The 19,886-nt window shown below is 42.3% G+C and overlaps 1 protein-coding gene across 1 annotated transcript in view; it reads left to right on the top strand.

Moving 5' to 3' along the window:
- The first annotated feature begins 9,634 nt into the window (after nucleotides 1-9,634).
- sik1 (salt-inducible kinase 1) overlaps nucleotides 9,635-19,886 on the top strand; it is a 12,258-nt gene continuing 2,006 nt past the window's right edge. Inside the window, exons 1-14 of the mRNA XM_060877067.1 lie at nucleotides 9,635-9,890; nucleotides 11,659-11,867; nucleotides 12,007-12,123; nucleotides 14,390-14,453; nucleotides 14,773-14,934; nucleotides 15,677-15,801; nucleotides 15,895-16,018; nucleotides 16,300-16,520; nucleotides 17,254-17,409; nucleotides 17,510-17,617; nucleotides 17,715-17,940; nucleotides 18,017-18,274; nucleotides 18,523-18,748; nucleotides 18,950-19,886. The exon at nucleotides 18,950-19,886 is cut by the window's right edge and continues 2,006 nt beyond it. Coding sequence (XP_060733050.1) covers nucleotides 11,712-11,867; nucleotides 12,007-12,123; nucleotides 14,390-14,453; nucleotides 14,773-14,934; nucleotides 15,677-15,801; nucleotides 15,895-16,018; nucleotides 16,300-16,520; nucleotides 17,254-17,409; nucleotides 17,510-17,617; nucleotides 17,715-17,940; nucleotides 18,017-18,274; nucleotides 18,523-18,748; nucleotides 18,950-19,442 — 2,436 coding nt within the window. The 5' untranslated portion in view covers nucleotides 9,635-9,890; nucleotides 11,659-11,711 and the 3' untranslated portion in view covers nucleotides 19,443-19,886. The remainder of the gene's footprint in view (nucleotides 9,891-11,658; nucleotides 11,868-12,006; nucleotides 12,124-14,389; nucleotides 14,454-14,772; nucleotides 14,935-15,676; nucleotides 15,802-15,894; nucleotides 16,019-16,299; nucleotides 16,521-17,253; nucleotides 17,410-17,509; nucleotides 17,618-17,714; nucleotides 17,941-18,016; nucleotides 18,275-18,522; nucleotides 18,749-18,949) is intronic.

The raw sequence follows: 19,886 nt of genomic DNA, 5'->3' as shown, positions 1-19,886 counted from the left end.
TCAATTCCAGCCTTCACAACGCAAGTGTATGCAATTATGTGCATGTGTTTGCATTGCTGCATGTGTGTAGGTTATGTGTGTGTGTAAATGCTTACATATGTGAGTGTGTGTGTGTGTATTTGTATGTGTGTGCATGTGTGTGTGTGCATTTTAGGGCCGAATCCCAACACAGTCAGCTTTGTTGTTCGTTGGTCTGGAAATGACAGCTTGACGTCTGAACCCAGAGGAGGGGCAGCTGCTGCCAAAACCAACAGAAAGCATTCGCAACAACAGTAATTATCAGAGAAAGAAGAATGGACACACTATTCTCTCCATCCTCCCCTCTGTCTTTCAGTCTCTCTACGTAACATGGCATGCGCATAGCGTTCCACCTTTAATAAATCACCTCTTTGCTTTAGCTTGCAGACCTCCACGAAGTGTTTAACGGTTCTAAACATTGACTAAATCTTTCCTCTGAGAAAAATTTCAACATGTGGTATGTGGTAGCCTAGTGGTTAAGGTGTTGGGCTACTGATTGGAAGGTCATGAGTTTGAATCCCCAGTCCACCAAGTCCACTGCTGGGCCCCTGAGCAAGGCCCTTAACCCTCAATTGCTAAGTTGTATAAACTGAAATAAAAATGTGTCATTCTGGATAAGGGTGTTGGCTAAATGCTGTAAATGTCAACACCCAAAGTTGTCCATCGGTTAAACCACAGCACTGTTGAATTCTACATTCTGATTGGTCAGAAGGTGCTGATTATATTCTACATGTAATTAGTTACTTTCGTGAGTTTTTGTACGTCATTTCTTAGCATGATGGCTAACAAAGATTCGGATTCGAATGATCACCTCTAGCTTCATTTACTGCTGAATTCTGGACTCAGGTGATGATTAATTCTAATGCGTTTACAGCTTCTGTTCTAATACATTGCAGTTTCTATAGCAACAGCCCGTTCACAGGGACCTTGTGTATATGGTGGATGCTCTGCTAATAATAAACAGATTAAAAATATTTGTAATGACAAAAGGCAAGGAATTTGTTGTCATTTGTTTGCTCCTGTGGAGATTCGTCCCAGTTTGCCGGATTTTCTCAAGTTAACAAACTTTTTGCTGAAGTCAATGGTGTGAAAGGTTATAAGCGAGAGAGATGACGATCTCCGCAGTGGGGTGACTCTCAGAAAATCTTCTGCTCTGGTAATTAGAAAGAGCAAACAAACACCGAGAGCCATGAAAAAACAGTTAATGATGAGGAAAAGAAGGAAATACTGTGTGTTTACATGTTTATGTCAGCGGACTAGAAGAACAGGAAGACTCAGGAAAATCTAAATATATGCAGTGTTGGATATGTTGTGGAAGATGATATAATGTTTGAAGATATAATTATGTTGGAGTAGAAATGCATAATTAGCTTAATTAGCAAGTATTTTTTAGCGTAAAGCAAATTACGCGAAGATAATTTAATTTTATAGTGTGGACAGGATTCTAAATAAGTAAAAATAAATATCAAAAACAACACACACACACACAAAGGAATGAGATGGTTAGATTAGCTGGCTAATGTATAAAGCAGTTAGCTTATCTAGCCTGCTAATGTTATAGTGTGGTTAAATGTTTAAAGGTAAAAACAAGATTATAAGCTAATATGATCTCCACACACATCCTGGTAAGAATGTTTGAGATGTTTATCACATCTTGACCTTTGCTAATGTTTATTCATTAAAGACATTTTTAAGTGATATCACATCGCACCATAGGTGTTTTTAGGCTGATTGGGAAAACAGGAGCACTTCCTGAATGAGTGTATGGATATAGAGACATCATTATAGTTGTGTCTAAGGGGTGTAAATACTTATGGTACTTGATTGATTGTAAGTTTTAAAGTATAAAACAATGGACAATTGAGCTAGAACTGGTCATGATGACGGTGAAACTGAGGTAGTGGTGTGTGTGTGTGTGTGTGTGTGTGTGTGTGTGTGTGTGTGTGTGTGTGATGACAACAGCCATCATTCATGTGATTTGTTAAGTTTGAAAAGCAAACTGAAGTGAGCGTGAGGTAACTCTTCTGCTCTGATAGTGACTGTCACAAGATATCGTGTGTGTATGTGTGTGTGTTTGTGTGTGCGCGATGGGGAAGGCAGGAAACACCTCAGACTCTCTATATAATACTTGCTGTTCAACTACATTTTCGAATGTAGTTATCACATCACATTTTATCACATAAAATTCCTGTTTTTTTAACGTATTTCCTCCTTGAATCAGACTGAATCAGACTGCTTTTGACTGATTTACACCACAGCCAATAGCGTCTGAGACACGCCACACACCTCCTCCAGAACTAAACAAACCTGTCAGCTAGCTACATATGAAGAAGTCTGATGATGTAGAAACATCACATGGGGATCTTCTCAGTCTAATATATTCCAGCACTGAGGAACATAACACGCTCCTCCTAAAAGTTATGTAACCGAGACCTTGTATAAATTCTTCACTCTTCAGAATGAACAAGTAACAATCTTTTGATTTTCTCACAACATAGAACAGCGATGGTTCAAAAAGGGAACAGTGTGTGAGAAATGAATCTAGCAAGCTGATACTGTAGCAAGACACACACCTGGGGGAGGGGCTTATACACTCTATCTATCTATCTATCTATCTATCTATCTATCTATCTATCTATCTATCTATCTATCTATCTATCAGGAACTATGAAATAAAAATGAGAATATTCCCCAAACAGCTTTTCCCTTTTGAAGATCGCTAATGCTAATGTGCACAAACAAAAAAACAAAAGCTACACGTCTAGTCATTGATTGCTGCCTTTGAAATCAATGCATTGATGCAAACTGTTAGCTAAATAACTGAACAGCTATTATTAGCAAGTGGGATAACTGTTAGCTTATTGTTGCTATTAGGATCGCTGTGTTAGTTAAGCCAATAGAATAGCTGTGTGAGCTAATGTTAGTTTACAAGATAGCTGTGTGAGCTAATGTTAGCATACAAGATACCTGTGTGAGCTAATGTTAGCTTGTGGGATGTCTCCTACTATTTTAAACTTGAGACAGGTGTCTTATGGAGGATGTGGAGAATAAATTCCATCTCTGTGAGTTTTGTCAGTTCTCTAATTAGACTAGAAGTAGTGAATAAACTGAAAATAAGTGAATAAAACATTATTTTCCTGACTTCGCTAGCTCTCTCTGTGGCTAGTCTCTGGTCTTTCGCTAGCTCTCTCTGTGGCTAGTCTCTGGTCTGATGAGCTGTATTCATGATATTTTGAAAACTAGCGTGGCGAGTTCATGACACATTGCTCTCTGGCCTGCTTTTGTCCTAATGTACACAGTTTAAGTGGCCTCATAAATCCATGAATTCATTCGTCTTCCGTCACAATGCCGTCAGCTGTGTGGGGCTGAGGCTTAAATATCACAGTGTGTTTGTCAGACTAGCCTGACATTTTACACACAAAAGCAAGGATTAGCTCAATAATAGCATTATGCAGCTAAAGATATCCGGTCTTTGTCTTTCAGTTTACACAATCAAGGCTTGGTTTGAGCCCTTAAAGTTACTGAAACAGCTTCAGATCCATCATAGTGTGTCATTAACACATTACACCACAACGGTTATAAATTCTCTAATCAGATCCATATCAGTGTGTCATTAACACATTACACCACAGCGGGGATAAATTCTCCAATCAGATCCATATCAGTGTGTCATTAACACATTACACCACAGCGGTGATGAGTTCTTTAATCTGATCCATACCAGTGTGTCATTAACACATTACACCACAACGGTGATGAGTTCTTTAATCTGATCCATATCAGTGTGTCATTAACACATTACACCACATTGGTGATGAGTCCTTTAATCTGATCCATATCAGTGTGTCATTAACACATTACACCACAGCAGTGATGAGTCCTTTAATCTGATCCATATCAGTGTGTCATTAACACATTACACCACAGTGGGATGAGTTCTCTAATAACAAGCTATGGATGAAATCTTTCTAGAGCAGCAGCTCAGATAGACTTTATAAAGTCTTATATTAATTGTTTCAATAGTCACATCTCACAGTCTCATAAAAAAACAGGCTGTTATTAACGTTTAGCAGCTGGAACGAGTCTCCAGTGTCACTGCGTTGTAACAGTCAGTAATTATTTGGACACAGAGGCTGATGACGGAACAACTGAACTTATTATAGTGAACTTATTTCTTAAATGTTCCACAAGATTAAAGTGTAACAAACAAAAATTATGATGCTATAGTTCATCACAGCAAGTTTATCAGTGTTAACTTTACTCATGATTATCTAATGACAACTGGGACATTTACAATCTCTGGTGACAAGACATAGTTCAGATAACACAGTTTACTTTAGATTTTCAACTGCACACACACACACACACACACACACACACACACACCCACACACACACACACGTTCATGCAGGCGCACACACACACACACATTCACCTCTGTGTTGTAACGCTGACAGCAAGTCAAAGGAAGCTCACACACTTCCATGAATTATAGTTGTGCCAAAACACTCCCAGAGTTGTGCAACAGTTGTGTGTGTGTGTGTGTGTGTGTGTGTGTGTGCTCACTGTGTAGTGTCCTATTTCACACTGCACATTTTTAGATTTACTGTCGTTTCACAGTCCTGGTGTTTGGTTGTTGACTGTGTGTTGGTTACCAACCGGTTTCCCTTATCTTGGAAAAGTGACACTTTGTGTGTGTGTGTGTGTGTGTGTGTGTGTGTGTGTGTGTAAAACACTCATACATTCGTTTGAGTAATAAACATTACTCATGATGCATGTATGTGGGTTTAGAAGGTCAGGCTCCACCCACACCTCACTTTGACCTTTATTGTTTCAGCAGAAGTTGGAGGTTACTATTCACAAATGCACATTTCACATCGGCTTCATGTAAAAAGGTCAAATATTCAGGCAGGGCTTTTTAAAATCATTCCTTAAATGTTAGAGTAAATGCTTTCAATGCCAGGAAGTGGATGTCATTTACTATAATACCTGTAAAGTATATAAACTTTTGGGGATGTCTTAATGTCACCCTGAAATAATTAACATTAATTGCTTAAAAAAATAAATCAATCATTGCTAGCATTTAATATTCAATTAAATTATTCATGTTGAAAATAATTCTGTATTATTTATACGGAATTACAGAATTACTAATAATTCTTTTTATTGTATAAGAATTGGCTAAAAATTGCCTAGAAACATCTCTGTTCCTTTACTCTCATTAAAACACCAGGGACTATGAATAGACATGAATATGCAAATTAGGAAACGCACACCATGCCTTCCTGTCCAGCTGTCCAGCTCTATCTGTTCTTGTGGGAACCTGTACAACCTTCTCTGAAAGATATTCACTCGTTTTTTACAACCCTGTATATTTTACGTTGCTCTACATTTCTTGTGGTGTGACAGTTAGAGCGTTAAGGGGAATTTAAAAGCTATTAGTTAGAGAAAGATTTATTTCAGCTTTCAGATTCAGCTATTTAATCTTCCACCGGGTGGAAGATTATGGAAATTGATGTAACGACTATAAGAAGCTTCTGATTAGCCAAGTGTCGTAATTAGGAGCTAGGGTCTGAATTAGGGACTAGCTTTGACTCTGAATCATTCAGGAAAGAGGCACAAATGAACTCCCAGGGATGATCAAAGGAATGTTTTAGGCATCAGGTACCAAAGTATGTATAAAGAGAGTCCTACATCACATGAAAGGACGATACTCCAAGACCAGGCTGAAGTGTACAGGTGATCACCAGCCTTGTGGAGGAGTCTGCTCAGATCAATCAAAACCTGAACTGTTTGACTGTAGTGATTAGATCTATCCCTGCAGGGGAAAAAATGGTGAGGCTTTTAAACCCAGCTGTGAAGCACGGTGGTGGCAGCATGGCACTGTGGGGGAGGGGACTTAATAGAACAGGGACTGGTGAAGATAGATGTTGTCATGACGAAGGAGAATTATCTACAAAAACTGACACATCACGGGGGGCACGGTAGCTTAGTGGTTAGCATGTTCGCTTCACACGTCCAGAGTTGGGGCTTCGATTCCCGCCTCTGCCTTGTGTGTGTGGAGTTTGCATGTTCTCCCCGTGCCTCGGGGGTTTCCTCCGGGTACTCCGGTTTCCTCCCCCGATCCAAAGACATGCATGGTAGATTGATTGGCATCTCTGGAAAATTGTCCGTAGTGTGTGAGTGTGTGAGTGAATTAGAGTGTGTGTGTGCCCTGTGATGGGTTGGCACTCCGTCCAGGGTGTATCCTGCCTTGATGCCCACTGACGCCTGAGATAGGCACAGGCTCCCCGTGACCCGAGGTAGTTTGAATAAGCAATAGAAAATGAATGAATGAACTGACACATCACCTCAAGACATCAACCAGAACTTGTATGGATCTGCAGCAAGAGAACGATCCTAAACAAGACTCCAAAGACATAAAAAAAGTAGGAAAGTAAGCTAAATATCACAGACCACTGAAGTGGAAAAAAGTCTGAGCAACACCAGTTCTGTCAGGAGGAACGAGAGGAAACTCCACTAAATGCAGTATGCTGGTGATTGTTAGTAAATAAAGAATACAGAGGGAATCTGACGGTATGTCGTTCTGCGGTACTGCCGTACTGGTCAGAACTGTATGAGGATCTGCACACAGGTGAACTACAGCATGGTGAAGAAACAAACACCTGTGATTGTGTGAAGATCCCGGGCTCTGGCCCCCGGCCCCCGGCCCCCGGCTCTATTCGTGTGGGCAGGAGAGAGGCTGTGACCTTATGATCAGGTCGCCACTTTGCATCTCATTTGCATCCTTTCAACGTGAACGGAACGGCTGCAGTAGCGTGGGAAGACGTCTGGTTTCCCCTCACTCGTCCTCTGATGGGGTGATGTGTTCATCCCCTTTTTAACTGCATCGTGACATGTAACTGTTCACCTATAGATCATTTGCTTATATTTTTTATGTGTAATTTTTAGACATAATTCATTTCTTTTGTTTGATACTCAGCATCAGTATCAATATCAGTATCAACATAATACCAGCAAAAACTATTATATAAAAGATATAAAAGACATATTTTTTTAAATGGTTTATTTAGTAAATTTTTATTTGTTGAAATTTGTTTATTTTATTTATACTTTGTTTTTTTTATATGCATTATATTTACAATGTAAGTGATTCTCTTAAAACAATAAATATAGTAAAACAATATCAGATGTTATCAGTAGCAGCTGAGGAGGTTTCGGTATCAGAAAAGAGAAAGGTGCTTTGTTCCATTTACATTTTTTTTTTTTTTTTACATTTTTCCTTATTTTGAAATATACATTCCTCCCCCGGTCATGGTAGGTTGATTGGCATCTCTGGAAAATTGTCCGTAGTGTGTGAGTGTGTGAGTGAATTAGAGTGTGTGTGTGCCCTGTGATGGGTTGGCACTCCGTCCAGGGTGTATCCTGCCTTGATGCCCGATGACGCCTGAGATAGGCACAGGCTCCCCGTGACCCGAGGTAGTTCAGATAAGCGGTAGGAAATGAATGAATGAATGAATGAAATATACAATTCTTCTTATTTTAATGAGATCAGCATAATTTCAGTATAATTTATTTAGATTCATTTTTCATTTACAAGGAATTTATTTTCATGTGAATTTTACTTCTTCATTGTGATTTTTTATTTTTATTTCATTTATTTTATTGTGATTTTAAACAGGACTCGTTTGGACTCATTTACATGTGTGATTCTTTTCACATTTCAATCGTTTTCGTTTTCATACATGAGAACACGAACGCTCACAACATCCTGAGTTGCATTTTGAACTCAGGTGATTTTTGCTCTTCTTGCTTTTCTTGCGCTTTTTCGACCCACTCACGTGGTTCTGACATTTATATCCTACGATACACCTTGTTTGTTGTCTGTTTGTCTTCTTCCATTCTCTATGAGAGGTGACTAAGAAAAATTTCTTGACTCTAACAATGGAAAGGAAGGTGTTTTCGTTCGAGAGGTTTGCGCTGTCACCGTTGCGTAGGCATGTATCCTTCTCATCTTCAGGGAGACCCCATGATGAAGGTCAGAGCTTGGTGCTCCTGTGGCTTCCAGTAACAGCTTAAAATAAAAAAATATATATGTTAGAACCATGTTTCCCCTCAGTTTTCCCCTGATCTTCCCCAGTACGCCCCATGTGCGTGCTTTAAAACCACTTCCTGGCTTGTGTTGAAGTCATTTCCTCCGCTGAATGTCAGAGAAGATTGAAGAATGCATCCTGTCTCTTCTGCAGCTGTGAAGCAATTGATAGATTACCTCTAAAGGTCACACTTGAAGCAGCAGTTGAATATTGTCTTAATCTTGGTAGAGAATTAAGTCCTGAATCCGGCATCACTTCCATCACACTAACCCCAGGTGTGAATTATTTGGTGAGGAGCAGCGCTGAGGTGTTAAATGACCTGCAGATCACTGGAGCGTGGCCAGAGAAGGTCATACGATTTGTATGTGTGTAATGTGCATCTTCAATAGAGCTTCCGTGCATTACCTTTTGCAATGATATTACACAAGCTCTGGGGAACATTTTGCATGCATTTGTGGCACATGCAGTACATTTTTGCATGCATGAGACAGCACTGTGAGGATACAGCGCACTCGTGTTGCACTGCATATAGAGTGCAGCAAAGGCTGAAGAGCTAGTCTGAGGATGGACAACTCTTCCTGCAGGTGTGTGTGTGTGTGTGTGAGAGAGAGAGAGAGAGAGAGAGAGAGAGCGTGCCAGTGCGTTACTTTTGTACACACACATACACACATACACACTGTGCATGCCTCTGTGTAGGTGTGGATGATCATTAATACACTGCATGTTGTGGTATGTTTGCGCTTGAGCAAGCTTGCAAAATGCACCTACTCCTTCCTTTCCTCCTCTCTCTCTTTCTCTCTGTCCACACACACACTCAGAGAAAGAGACTAGATTACTCGCAACCTTGACACTGAGAAGGTGAAGTAAACCCACCGTGCAGAGCTGCATGCAAATGGAGCAAAAAAATTACTTGTGCATTGTGTGCGTGTGTGTGCGTGTGTGTGTGTGTCTGTGTGTGTTGTGTGGGTGTCTGTGTGTGTGTGTTGTGTGTGTGTGTGTTGTGTGCATGTGTGTGTGTAAGGACAGTCCAGTCCATTTATTGATATTTAAACAGTAAAATCTTCATATTTTAAACTTTTCCTTAAATATAAAATAAGTTGAAATTTCGAAACACCTTCCTTGCATTCCAGCCCAGCCCTATTCCTTTTGGCCCATTTGGCTTTCCATAGTTCCATTACTGAACCGCGCGAGAGAGACAGAGAGAGCAAGAGAGAGAGAGAGAGAGAGAGAGAGAGAGAGAGAGAGAGAGAGAGAGAGAGAGAAAAGCAGTCACGTGGTCTCACATCTCTGGGCACCGACGTCATCGCCCTCAATCTCCAAAGCAACCACTCCATCAGCACGCGCGTCAACCGGCTCGGCGAGCCTCTCCGTTGCCTTGCAACGCTGGTCCGGCGCGCTCGCGCGCTCATACCTCTGACGCGGGTGTGACGTAAATGAGGCGAGGCGGGCTTCCCATTCCGATACGGGATGGGAGGTAAAAGGGGCGGAGCTCGGCTATACTCACGCAGTCCAATCAGGAGAGCCATGGCTTGTATTAGCGGCGCGAGCCGAGCTCGAGAGAGGACAGAATCCTCACCCCGGTTACACGAGAGCTGCTTTCTGCTCTCTGTAGAAACTGGGAAAAGGATTAATTCTAAATAAACACATTAGTGATACAATAAAGACAAAGTGGCATGGAGGACATTTACTAAACACCCGGAAGATTTAACCGTGGAATGAGTGATACATGCACGAGCTCAGGCTGTAAGGCAGCACGAGGACATCAATAGTGCAGGACGGTGAGTAGTAACTTTATATACACACTATATTATATACACACTATATTATATATACACTTCATCATATATACACACTCTTCATCATATACACACACACTCTCCATCATATACACACACTCTTCATCATATACACACACTCTCTATCATATACACACACTCTTCATCATATACACACACTCTTCATCATATACACACACTCTTCATCATATATACACACTCTTCATCATATACACACACACTCTATCATATACACACACTCTATCATATACACACACTCTTCATCATATACACACACTCTTCATCATATACACACACTCTTCATCATATATACACACTCTTCATCATATACACACACTCTTCATCATATACACACACTCTTCATCATATATACACACTCTTCATCATATACACACACACTCTATCATATACACACACTCTTCATCATATACACACACTCTTCATCATATACACACACTCTTCATCATATATACACACTCTTCATCATATACACACTCTTCATCATATATACACACTCTTCATCATATATACACTCTTCATCATATACACACTCTTCATCATATACACACTCTACATCATATACACACACACACTTCATCATATATACACTACATCATATATACACACACACTCCATAATATACATACACTCTTCATCATATGTACACACACACTCCATAATATACATACACTCTTCATCATATATACACACACACTCCATAATATACATACACTCTTCATCATATATACACACACACTCCATAATATACATACACTCTTCATCATATGTACACACACACTCCATAATATACATACACTCTTCATCATATGTACACACACACTCCATAATATACATACACTCTTCATCATATATACACACACACTCCATAATATACATACACTCTTCATCATATACATTCTTCAATTACATTTATTTTCCTGTTGTTTTTTTAAACAATTTATAAATATGCCACTTTCACAAAAATACATAATAATAATAATCATAATAATTTTTCAAACAAATAACATAAAACGATCTGTAAAAGCAATAATTAGTTATAATCATTAAAATTTAAATATTGATTATGGTTCTTATTTATTAACATTTTTGACTTAACACTGCATTATTTGTGTTTCATAAAAAAGTACAGATTTTTGAATGCATTATTATGACATTTTACAGTGAATTTATTACTTTCTAGATTCTATAACCGAACTAAATAATTATATCCATATGCACAAACCTGTACATACAGTAGCTTAGGACCAAAAAATACCTGCAAAAAAAACCCAAAAAAGTACAGCTGTTATAATTTACATGTACATTATTAATTATTATGATGTCTTTGATAATGTGATATTGTGTATATACTGTATATTATATTATGTATTTATTTATTTATTTAATATTTTTATATATATTTGCATTTCTTTCTGTTTGCTGATGTAACAAAGAAATTTCCCCATGTGGAACAAATATGTATATCTTATCTTATCTTATCTTATCTCATCTTATCTCATCTTATCTTATCTTATCTTATCTTATCTTATCTTATGTCGAACACTTGTACTGGTATGAAGCTTTATTCCTGGACGTTCAGCTGGAATTGATTTCCAGTCTGTTCTTTAGTTAGTAGAGTCCTGATTTAATGCATGTTTATTTGAGCTGCTTTACGTTGAAGTTTAGGGTCAGTTGAGGCAGCTGTGGTGTAAAGCGTTATGTTACACTCAGACCTTCCTTTTCTTTGCAGGCGTCAAGCTGAAATAAAAGCCGAGGTCTCCTTGCTTGCACGCACTGCTCGGTATGGTGATCATGCGAGAGGCGAGTGCAGGAGGTCAGGCCGCCGTGTCTGCCCAGGGTCGGCCCCTGCAGGTGGGCTTCTATGAGATCATCCGCACGCTGGGGAAGGGCAACTTCGCTGTGGTCAAACTGGCCAGACACAAAGTGACCAAAACCCAGGTAGATCATCATCACCACACTGTACACACTGCTGGAGAAACACGAGACTCCAGAGCAGTTTATTCCTCACTGGGGATGTTTAAGTGTTATTTTATTAGCATTAATGGAAAGAATGCATTTTTTTTTTTTTTTAAAACAGGTCGCTATTAAAATTATCGACAAGACTCGTCTGAACTCGTCTAATCTGGAGAAGATCTACAGGGAGGTGCAAATCATGAAGCTGCTGAATCACCCGCACATCATTAAGCTTTACCAGGTATTTCTACTTTATATATAAAACTCTCCCTGCACTGAGTCAGGAAACCGACCGGTCTTACCATCAAATCAGCAGCTTTTCACCAGAGTTTTAATTCAATTCATTTGTATTGAGCTTTTAACAATGGACATTGTCTCAGAGCAGCTTTACCGAAGTTTAGAAACAGAATTATACGTTTTAAAAGTGTCATTCTAATGAATATAAAATGTATAAAATAAGTAATCAGTAAATTGTCAGTAAAGATGTAAAAGCTGTGTGTGATTATTGTGAAGCCAAGCTGCTGGATCATAATGTGTTGTTTTCTAGAAACTTGTTCTAGAAGTGTATGTGTATGTGTGTGTATGTGTATGTGTGTGTATGTGTGTGTAAGTGTGTGTATGTGTGTGTATGTGTGTGTGTGTGTGAGAGATTAATTAGCCTTGGTCAAGCACAATGTGTCTGCTCGGTCACGTGAAACGATCTGCCTGTAAGTCTTTAAGAACTGTAAGCCTCTTTAGCTTGTAGAACAGGTTTTGACGCACATTCATGCGTGCGCACACACACACACACACACACACACACACACACACACACACACACACACACAGAGCCCTGTGGTTGGCAAATGCCAGCCATGTATTTTGTCAGCACATTTTTGTCCTAATTATCGCTGCATTTTTTTTTTTAGTTGTGTTTGGATTTTGTTTGTAGAAGCGAACTCAGTCCTGGGAAATCCGCCCCGGGAAGCAGGAAATTTAGGGTTTCCTTGAAATGAGCGTGTCATATCACATAGCACAGTATCCCAGGCAGGTTTGGGAGGATATGTTATCACATGTACAGAATGTAGTGCAGAATACAAGTGCCGAAACACAGGAACATGGTGGAAAAAACAATCCGTAGCACAAGGCCGCTAACCGCTGTAGCTTGTGGGCGTGGCTTGTCAGAGTGAGTTTTTTTTTTTAAGGAACTAATAACATGTTAAAGTCATGAGATCGTTCCAGCCAATTGTTTTGCTGCATTATGTACAGCCTCATTTGCATAGACGTGAGAAAATCTACAGCGTCGCTGAAATCGAGGCTTCGTTTCGTGTCATGTCGTTTACACGCATAGAAAGCGAACAGTCGCCTGGAGCTCGCTGGTGTGAACGCAGACTCCACCAGCAGTGAGAGCAGCTAAAGCATTTAGTATTAATTTAACAATTTTTAGACACACGATCCTGCTAACATTTCAGTGTTTAAAAAGCCATGAGAGGTAGACACCATCTGTGTGTGTGTGTGTGTGTGTGTGTGAGAGAGAGAGAGAGAGATAGGTTAGGTTAGGTTCTCACATTCCCAACCCCCATATGAAGCCAGGAGATCAGGAGGTCACGTCTCGAATGCCTGCGTTCTCTTTTCATAGCTGCGCCTCTCTTCCCGAGTTTATTTAAAGACAGAGAGGATAAACCTCACACAGAGCCCCTGCTGATAAACGCTGCTTTAGACGCTCCTCTGCTTTGTCGCCGCAGATGTGACGACAGGCCGATCTGTCACACACCGGGAGAGCCTAACAGGGGTGTGTGTGTGTGTGTGTGAGCTTTGACATAATGCAGAGAGCACTCAATGTGCAGTTTATCACACACACACACACACACTCCCTCACTCTGTGTGTGTGTGTGTGTGTACATGCGTCACAAGAGTCAAGCCTGTTGTGCAACCAGCTACTGTTGCGTTCCTCCAGGCTCTCCCGGGAACAGGCAGAATGTTCTGCGAGGGAGTTGAAGCTTGACGTTCAGCCGCTCGTGTAATCAAAACCTCAGGCCGTTGACTGGTTTCACGTCTGACTTTTTTTATTCGATCCTTTAACGTGGTGACGAAAGACAGAGGAACGAAACCGACAACTTGCTAGGATCCAGTCTCACGGTCAGCGAGCAAACAGTTAGCAGGTTCGAACAATACCGGTCAGAATTTCACCCTCAAAAATAAAACGAAAATTACATTAAAATTCCTCAACTCAAGCAGCTGTGTGATGATGTCAGATAGGGTTGATGTTTTCCTCCGCACCAGTGTAAATAACGGACCTTCCGAACGGTGGGGTGCTTATCGCGGGAAAGCAGGACATTACATCAACGAGACCTTCACGTGTGTGCGCGCGTGTGTGTGTGTGGGGTTGTTGTCAGGCTCTTCCTCAGCTCTCCTAATGCCAGCATTAAAGTTTAACAAGGCTGTAAAAGGAGATTTATTAGGCTGCTTAAAGCCAGCAGCACCTTTCTGATCTCCCTGTACGTGTGTTTGTGTGTGTGTCTTCGCAGGTCATGGAGACCAAAGACATGCTGTATATCGTAACGGAGTACGCGAAAAACGGCGAGATGTTCGGTGAGTACAAAGCGACACTTCCAATCCGCTAACGTTTAATACTGATGAGTCAGACATGACAGGTGAGGAGAGGAAAAGAGCAGCAGGTGCTGGAACAGGTGTGGGATCTTTTTTGTAGCTTTTATGTAACACACACACACACACACACACACACACACACCTGGGATCACAGTTCAGTGTCATGAGAGAGAGATATTATAATTGATCTTTCACAGCAAGTCTGAACTGATTTCTCTTCACTCTATTTAAAGCGATTGCACGTTTCTGGTCTTCATCCTCGACCCTCGTCCTAATCCTTCCTCCTCCACTTCCTCTGCAGACTATCTGACGTCTAACGGACGCATGAGCGAAGCCGACGCACGCAAGAAGTTCTGGCAGATCCTCACAGCCGTCGATTACTGTCACTACCACCACATCGTCCACCGAGACCTGAAGACCGAGAACCTGCTGCTGGACGCCAACATGAACATCAAACTCGCAGGTGAGGAGAAGGACCAGGTAGCACATCACACCTGAACGAAGACGCTTTCAGGATCCCATCCGAGCTACGGAACAAAGGTGTCATGTAGAAACTGTTTAAAAACTTTTTCACATGCAAGAAAAAGTCAAAACGTGAAAGTCTATCAAATTTCTTTTAATTGTGAATATTTATATTATTTATTATCAAAAATGACTTTAATAATAAAATAAAATACATTTGGTCATTTGACGTTACTCAAGAAATGACTCGAGGTGATCTTAAGTTCAAATAATATAATAAAATTTTTTTAAATAAAATAAAAAAAGAAAATTCAAGCCTTTATTTGGGGTCTGGAACAAAACTATATATTTAATAAAATTTTTAGTTTATTTTAGGATTTTGTGTAGAATGTGTAGACAGCCTTTAAAGCTATTATTTTTTACTTATCACGTCGTTAGCTAACGTATTTCTCTCACATCACGCGGACGACGAAACAGTGCATGTGATGTCACAGGAGTGAGTCGACACGCCACAGCAGCGGGATGGGAATCCTCGTGATTCATAGAAAAAGAAACGGGGCCGGTTATAAAACCGTATTATGTCAGCTGAATAAGCCGATCTCAAAGAAAAGGCTTTTATGTGTGTGTGTGTGTAAACACAAATCATTCATCTCCGACTTGTTTACGTAACACAGCTGCCCCTGAGCTAGGAGTGAAGCGCAGCTGACAGAACCCTCACGTGATTCTCTCTCTCTCTCGTTCAGACTTCGGGTTTGGAAACTTCTACAACGCCGGAGAGCCCTTGTCCACGTGGTGCGGCAGCCCGCCGTACGCCGCGCCCGAGGTCTTTGAAGGAAAAGAATACGAAGGACCACAGCTGGACATTTGGGTATGTCTTCTACAGTCCCATGTATTCTCTAGAGGACAAGAGGTTCTAATGTAGAGATACATGTGCTAATCGTGTGCGTGTGTGTGTTTTCAGAGTCTGGGTGTCGTGCTGTACGTGTTGGTGTGCGGCTCGCTGCCGTTTGACGGAGACAGTCTGCCAGCGCTCAGGCAGAGAGTGACTGAGGGACGCTTCAGAATACCGTTCTTCATGTCAGAAGGTAAGATAGAAGTCAAAAAGATAAAACTATCTTAGTCAGGTTATTGAAATGATGAGCTGTTACTATAGAAACCATTAATATAACACTTCTGACCAATCAGAATCCAGAATAAAACAGCTGTGTAGCACGATGCATTATAACACGTCTTCCCCTCTCTCTCTCACTCTATCTCTCTCACTGTCTCTCTCTCTCTCTCTCTCTCTCACTCTCTCTCTCTCTCTCTCTCTCTCTCTCTCTCTCTCTCTCTCTCTCTCTCTCTCTCTCTCTCTCTCTCTATTAAGACTGTGAGAATCTGATCCGGAAGATGCTGGTGGTGGATCCAGCCAAGCGGATCAGTATCGCTCAGATCAAGCAGCACCGCTGGATGTTAGCCGACCCCAGCGCCCCTCGCCAGACGCTCTCACACTCCCTCACTGACTACAACTCCAACCTCGGCGACTACAGCGAACCCGTCCTGAGCATCATGCACACTCTGGGCATCGACCGGCAGAGGACCGTGGAGGTGAGAGTCGATAAATCAGAAGAACGGAGGCTTCCGTTACTGAGAATTATGAGACGGTACAGTGTGCTGTTATGAGTCAGTGCTTTAGATGATCGCAGCTCTGGGATCGAGGGTCAGCAGTAAAGCGCAATAAACGTCGCTTTAGGGATTCAAGCTGTCAGATTAGTGGACCGGGTGGCGCCACGATGACGGTGGAAACCTGGTGTTTATCCTAGCATCTTGCCAAGACATTATTTTAATACGTTTCCCTGCTGCCACAGAGACGATAAACACAGAAGCGTCTGTTCCTGAAGACCGTCTCCTTCTGCGCTCACTTAAGATGGAAACGATATTTATTAATGATTTAGTAGCAAAGCAAAGCGATGTTTATCACACCTCGCTCAAACACACCAAACCATCTCTCTTTAACTGCACAATAGAAACAGCAGATCAGCCACATGAGGTTGAATCTGGAAAAACTAACAGGTTTATTAGACACCCCAAAAGCTCCGCCCCTTTTCCTGTCACCTCACGTTAGTAATGTTCTGATTTTCTGATCATTTAAAAATAATCTCTAAACCTGGGGTTCATTATTAAAATGACTCTTTAGGGTTGATTTAATATTAAACCAAACAGATCTTGGTGGTCTGTTGTCCTTCCTGTCATGTGACCGGTCAGTTTTATAGTTCTGGCTTTAATGCTAGCTACTTATATGATATGATCCTTCACTTATGTTCCTTCATTCCCTCCTCAGTCACTCCAGAGCAGCAGCTACAATCACTTCTCGGCCATCTACTACCTTCTGCTAGAGCGGGTTAAAGAGCATCGGAGCCAGCAGCTCAACCGGCAATGCGGCGGCTCTTGGACCCAGAGGAGCAGGAGCACGTCTGACTCCTCGTCCAGCCCAGAGGTCAGTGTCTCCTCACAGTCCCTCTCACTTCCTCCTCCCGGTGTCACATTACATCCGTCCGCCTCACTCCACTCTTCCTTCGCCCCCTCTCCTCTTCAAGGTGATGGTGGAGTCGCCCGACAGCTTCCGCCCTGCCTTGCCTGTCGCCGCGACGATAAACACCGTGGTGCACTCGCAGATGGAGTGGGATCAGGGAGGCCTGTTTCAGGTGAGGAATTATTTTGTGGTTGTTGCCATAGTGCTGTCATTCATTATGCCAAAGCCTGCTATTAACATCCTCTACTTTTTTCCTCCCCTGTCTTCAGCGGGTGATGTGTCCGGTGGAGGCGAGTCTGAACGGTCTCCTCTGGAATCGCTCCATCTCTCCAAACAGTCTCCTGGAGACCACCATCAATGAAGAAGTGCGTCCCGGAGTCCTAGAAGAGGAGGACGGAGTGCCGCAAGTCTCTCCCACACTCCTCCCAAACACAACCTCACGAAGACACACCCTCGCCGAAGTCTCCGCCCGCTTCCATCTCTGCAACCCTCCATGTGAGTAGCAGGAAAATGTTCCATTGTAAATAAATTAGTGTGGATTTGCCTTCTGACGACGATTTCTTTCTCGTAGGCATCGTGATCAGTCCGTCAGACGGCGCTTCATCAGACAGCTGTCTGAAGTCATCATCCAATCCGACTCCACCCCTGTCCACCACAGCAGTAGGAGATCTCTCATCACTGATGGCTTCCGGGTTTGGAACAGGGACGTTGGGGCCCGCCGGAGCTCCTCTGGCTCTGTCCTCCAACCGAATCCTGCAGAACCAGGGCAGTCTCCACGCAGCCAGCTTCCAGGAGGGACGCCGAGCCTCCGATACGTCTCTCACACAAGGTTTGTGTGTGTGTGTGTGTTAGAGAGATAATGATCATATAAGAATAGGATAACTACTTTCTCCTCAGGGTTTTTATTTAGACGTGAAACAGAAACATGGAATTAGCCTCCTACTCGTGAACACAGCACTTTAGCAAATTAAAAAAGCTAAAGGTCTGTAATAACACAGGGTGTGTGTGCGTGCGTGTGTGTGTGTGTATTTGTGTGTATAATTCCCAGTTATTGAGTAAATGTGCTGATGTGTGCAGGATTGAAAGCCTTCCGTCAGCAGCTGAGGAAGAACTCTCGTACCAAAGGTCTGCTGGGCCTGAATAAAATCAAGGGCCTGGCGAGACAAGTGTGCCCTCCGACCTCATGCTCCAGGGGCAGCAGGGGGTCATTAGGACCCACGTTGTGCCCCCCCACAGGCCTTCAGGGCGCTGGAGGACCTCGAGAGCGACGCAGCATGCTGGAAGAGGTGCTGCATCAGCAAAGGTGAGGCGCTCGAGTCATAAAGTCTTAAAATTCAATCATAACCATAGGTAGATAAATCCTCTACATGTAAAATATGAAATTCTGATTCAGTTTTTCTGGCCCTGAAATGAGCCCCGCCCACTCCTCAAAGCAGATTCAACTTAGGCTGTGCAACAATTCATGCTCTGAGACATTTTAATAACAGTGTTGTGTTTTTTTTAGGATGCTACAAATCCAGCACCAGCCCCAGCAGCAGAACACACTCTTCCTCACACAGTCCCACCAGCTGCCTTCCTCCTCTTCCTCCTCCTCCTCCTCCTCTTCACCTCCCTCCACCAACCTGTTTGCTCCAGCTGCTTTATTCTCCAACCCTCCACCCCAGACCACCCCGCTGATTCCTGCGTGCCATCAGAGCTCTGTTCCTCTTCAGCACGGTCTATGGCAGCAGAACGCAGACTCCTCTTCTTCATCTTCCTCGTACTCGTCCCTCTCTCCCGTGGCGTCTGCGGCTCATCTGCTTGAAGCCCGACTGCACATCAGCCAGCAGCCTCAACTCCACATGCATCCCCAGTCTCAACTCCAGCTTCAGAGCTACACCCAGGGGCAGGTCTCGCTCTTACCCCAGCAGGTGAGCTGGAGCCTGGGAGGCAGCGGTGGCCCCGACACCCCTGAGCTCCAGGAGCAGCAGCTCAGCAGCTGTGTGATGGTCAAATAAGAACGCAAATGTGTTTCGTGATCCGGAGGAAATTTAACTGACCTGCAGGATGATAAAGCTTAGTGTGTGTGTGTGTGTGTGTGTGTGTGTGTGTGTGTGTGAGAGCATGAACTCAACAGAAGACAACGAAGCAATAACCAAACTCTTTATGGACGTCACGCTCGTCCCCCTCTGACTCCAGTCTCCTGTCTGAGAAGCAATAACAGACGAGGGGTGAAACGGAGCGGAAAAACACGCACACACACACACACACACACACAGACGTCTGTGCGTGTTTTAAAACAATCACGTCAGTTTTAATAGATTTATTCATTTTACTATTAATAATAACATGAAACATAGGACGGTCTTCCTCACGTATGGATTGAATTTGTTTTTGCTTTGTTTACTGTAACTTTTTCACTTCACCGTAGAAGACCAAAGTTCCTTTTTTTTTAGCCTTTT

Source organism: Tachysurus vachellii, chromosome 8, assembly GCF_030014155.1.
Source record: "Tachysurus vachellii isolate PV-2020 chromosome 8, HZAU_Pvac_v1, whole genome shotgun sequence".
NCBI lineage: Eukaryota > Metazoa > Chordata > Actinopteri > Siluriformes > Bagridae > Tachysurus > Tachysurus vachellii.
This window is presented reverse-complemented; position numbering and strand designations above follow the sequence as displayed.